The 3,708-nt window shown below is 35.9% G+C and overlaps 1 protein-coding gene across 1 annotated transcript in view; it reads right to left on the bottom strand.

Annotated features, from left to right (window-relative positions):
* The window catches only part of LOC106457457 (tyrosine-protein phosphatase 69D-like), a 276,299-nt gene that overhangs the window by 68,345 nt on the left and 204,246 nt on the right, over positions 1–3,708 (bottom strand). The window contains exon 3 of the mRNA XM_013916878.2: positions 1,039–1,335. Within this exon, the coding sequence (XP_013772332.2) occupies positions 1,039–1,335 (297 nt within the window). The remainder of the gene's footprint in view (positions 1–1,038; positions 1,336–3,708) is intronic.

Below are 3,708 nucleotides of genomic sequence, written 5' to 3'. Positions count from 1 at the left end.
GACGCGCAAAGAAGAGTATCTATTATTAGTTCGCTATAATCAGTGTGCTATAAACTTCGGAAGTTATAACTGTGATTGTTATAACGCTTATCAATCGGAAAACTTCAGATATTTGACCAGGAATATTTATAAATTTCTAACATTACAAACCATTTAAATTCAGTGGATTCTCATCGGACATTAGTATTTTTATGAATACATTATATAAATTCAACGGTGGAAAACTCAGCGTGTGTGGCAAAGGACAAAGCTAGCTAGCTTCCCGTTAAGTGAAATATATCTCCATCAGCTCGTAATCAACTCGCTCATCGTGAACCCTCGATAAGATATAAAGGAAGTTCCTAACTAGAAAGAAGACTTTATATTGTTGTGTGTATATTAAAACGTATTTGGGTTAAAAACGGTGTGTATCAATCTTGTTGGCAAATATCATAAACTGACTATATATCGGCATTTATTTAAATACTAAATCCAAATTACAATTTAACTTTTACATTTAAATGATCAGTTAACTCAATTTCAGACCATTTGAAATTTGAATACGTAACAGGTTTTATAAGTGACTGCACATAATCCGCCTTTGGCTTTTATCTGCGAGTTATTTTATACCAATCTCATATTTACTGTTTTCTCTTATTAAGTATTTGTTTTTGATATTGTTGGAAACATAGCTAACTACAAAGAACAGTCTCTTAGTTCTTCTGGTTACTGCTTCCTGCTAATAAACATTTGCATTTTACATTGCTGAAACCATAAACACAAAAGGAATATTTTATCAATGATAAAGTACTCATCTCTGAGCTACGGCATGAAAAAATAATCGATTTTATTTCGGGGGCTTGTTATGTAAAAATACTTCAACACGACACCTAATAAGTACTTAAATTATGCATAAAAAATTCTAAAAAAAAAAAGAGCAGAAACATTTGATTGTGCAAATTATAGTTTCTGTTCATTTTGCAATTTGAGCGAATAAAATCACAGCAATAATCAAGTAATGGCTGATTAAAGACTCAAGAAGAAATGACTTTGTCTTACCTAGAACGGTGATGTCCTGCGTTGATCTCGACATATTGTGAGCGTTAGATGCTAAACATGTATACGTTCCGTTATCTTCTCGCTTTAAAACATCAATCGTCACTGACCCCAAATCTACCACTTCGCTGATCTGTGTGACTTGGATGTCTACTCGACCTTCTTCCACTTTGAGCGCTTGACCGTCTTTCTCCCATTGGATGACGGCCCTGGGGAAGGCCGTCACCAGACATTGTAGTTGTACTTTTGTACTGACCAAGTTAGAACTGTTGGTTTCTTCTACTTCAATAAATATGGGCACTGGAATATATATATATATATATATATAGATTTGTCACGGTTTGCAACATATACCATCATCTAAGTGTAATTATTATTTAATTAATTTTTTTTATCATTACTATTGATACTAATTATTAACAAATGATCTATGTTTTACAGTCCAAATTTACTGTATATTTTTAAGCACTATTCAAATTTCTATTGTGGGGAAAGAGAATGTAACGAACAAAATACGCGCTATTAGTTCCATAATTATTTTTTATGATTGTTTGTTTGTTTAAAGTTAAGCAATGGGCTATCCATACTCTGCCCACCAAAAGTATCAAAACCCGGTTTCTAGCGTTGTGAGTCCGCAGACATGCCGATGTGCCACAAAAGTGGTGTTTTTTTTATGAATCTTCTCATTTATTTAGTGAACAGTAAATCTGACTTTCAATCTTCGAAACAAATTCATATCAAACCAATGAAATCAAGCACATGTTTTGTATGAGGTTGTGGTAGTTATAATTATCGTCACCTGCTCTACTTGCCGTGAAGTTTCGGCCTAACAATAGTATGGGCTGTCTACATGTTGTCGTCATCTGCTCTAGTTGCCGTGAAGTTTCGGCCTAACAATAGTATGGGCTGTTTACTTGTTGTCGTCACCTGCTCTAATTTCCGTGAAGTTTCGGCCTAACAATAGTATGGGCTGTTTACTTGTTGTCGTCACCTGCTCTAATTTCCGTGAAGTTTCGGCCTAACAATAGTATGGGCTGTCTACATGTTGTCGTCATCTGCTCTAGTTGCCGTGAAGTTTCGACCTAACAATAGTATGGGCTGTCTACTTGTTGTCGTCACCTGCTCTAGTTGCCGTGAAGTTTCGACCTAACAATAGTATGGGCTGTCTATATGTTGTCGTCACCTGTTCTAGTTGCCGTGAAGTTTCGACCTAAGAATAGTATGGGCTGTCTATATGTTGTCGTCACCTGTTCTAGTTGCCGTGAAGTTTCGACCTAACAATAGTATGGGCTGTTTACATGTTGTCGTTACCTGCTCTAGTTGCCGTGAAGTTTCGACCTAACAATAGTATGGGCTGTCTATATGTTGTCGTCACCTGCTCTACTTGCCGTGAAGTTTCGACCTAACAATAGTATGGACTGTCTATATGTTATCGTCACCTGCTCTAGTTGTCGTGAAGTTTCGACCTAACAATAGTATGGGCTGTCTACATGTTGTCGTCACCTGTTCTAGTTGCCGTGAAGTTTCGACCTAACAATAGTATGAGCTGTCTACACATAAATCTTTAGTCATCATGAGCGTGTGCACGAAGTCACACACAGACATAAACATATGTGTAATTTACGGGGGGATATAGCAGTATGTCACCCTCACAGTTTACATTAATGGGGGATTGTTCCCCTCATATTTCAACACCCGTAGCATTGAATTATAGGATGTGTTCATGCAAAGCATATAGCAACTAGAGATGACATTTCATCTTAAACATTTATAAACTACTTCCAAGAAATGACCTTTTCGGAACAATAACATAATTATGTATATCTTTATCAACACTTTCCTCTTGAGACATATGGTCCTTAGTAAGAAGCCCCATGAGAAAAGCCTTATATGTGTCTCTATAAAGACTATTGACGGTTACACGTAACCACCTACAAAGAGCTATGGTAGTCAAATGAAATCGATAGACAGGTTTATTTGAAGCCTGACTCAAATAGACAAGTTTTACTCCATGCGCTCAACAATGTGTCTGTGAAATGTACAGAACGTCTCCAAGCGCTTTATAAAAGGTAGTCAAGTTCTGATATAATGCGAAACAACATTTCATAAACGTATATTATAATGAATTGTACAAAGAAATCTATTTTAAAATACAAAGTTACCCAAATGTGATCAAATACACAGCTAAAGCAATTCAGGAGCGTTTTAACATGGCCAGAAAACATTTCATAAGTAACTCACGCGTTTCAGTTGAATTAAATTACTACATTTGAAATGACACTTAAAAGTAATGTTGCTGTAAGCTTTGTTCTTTTAAATAAAGTACAACTTTACCATTTAATTTGCTCATACTTGGCTGCTTGGAATTGAGCACAAAGCTACACGATGGGCTATCTGTGCTCTGCCCATCACGGGTATCGAAACCCGGTTTGTAGCGTTGTAAGTCCGCAGACATACCGCTGTGCCACTGGGGGGCATATTATTGTCAATGAAGAGCTATGGCTTATGTAACATAGACAGAAAACCTCCTATAATTTTATCTATCCTGGATGTTTTAATAAAAGTATTCAAAATTAATTGAACATTTGACAATTATTACTTCTGAGGTTTTTGATTATAATTAAAGGAAATCGTTACTTTAAAGCATCGTCCATTTTAAATATGTATTAGTAT

Source organism: Limulus polyphemus, unplaced genomic scaffold (assembly GCF_000517525.1).
Source record: "Limulus polyphemus unplaced genomic scaffold, Limulus_polyphemus-2.1.2 Scaffold334, whole genome shotgun sequence".
Lineage (NCBI taxonomy): Eukaryota > Metazoa > Arthropoda > Merostomata > Xiphosura > Limulidae > Limulus > Limulus polyphemus.
This window is presented reverse-complemented; position numbering and strand designations above follow the sequence as displayed.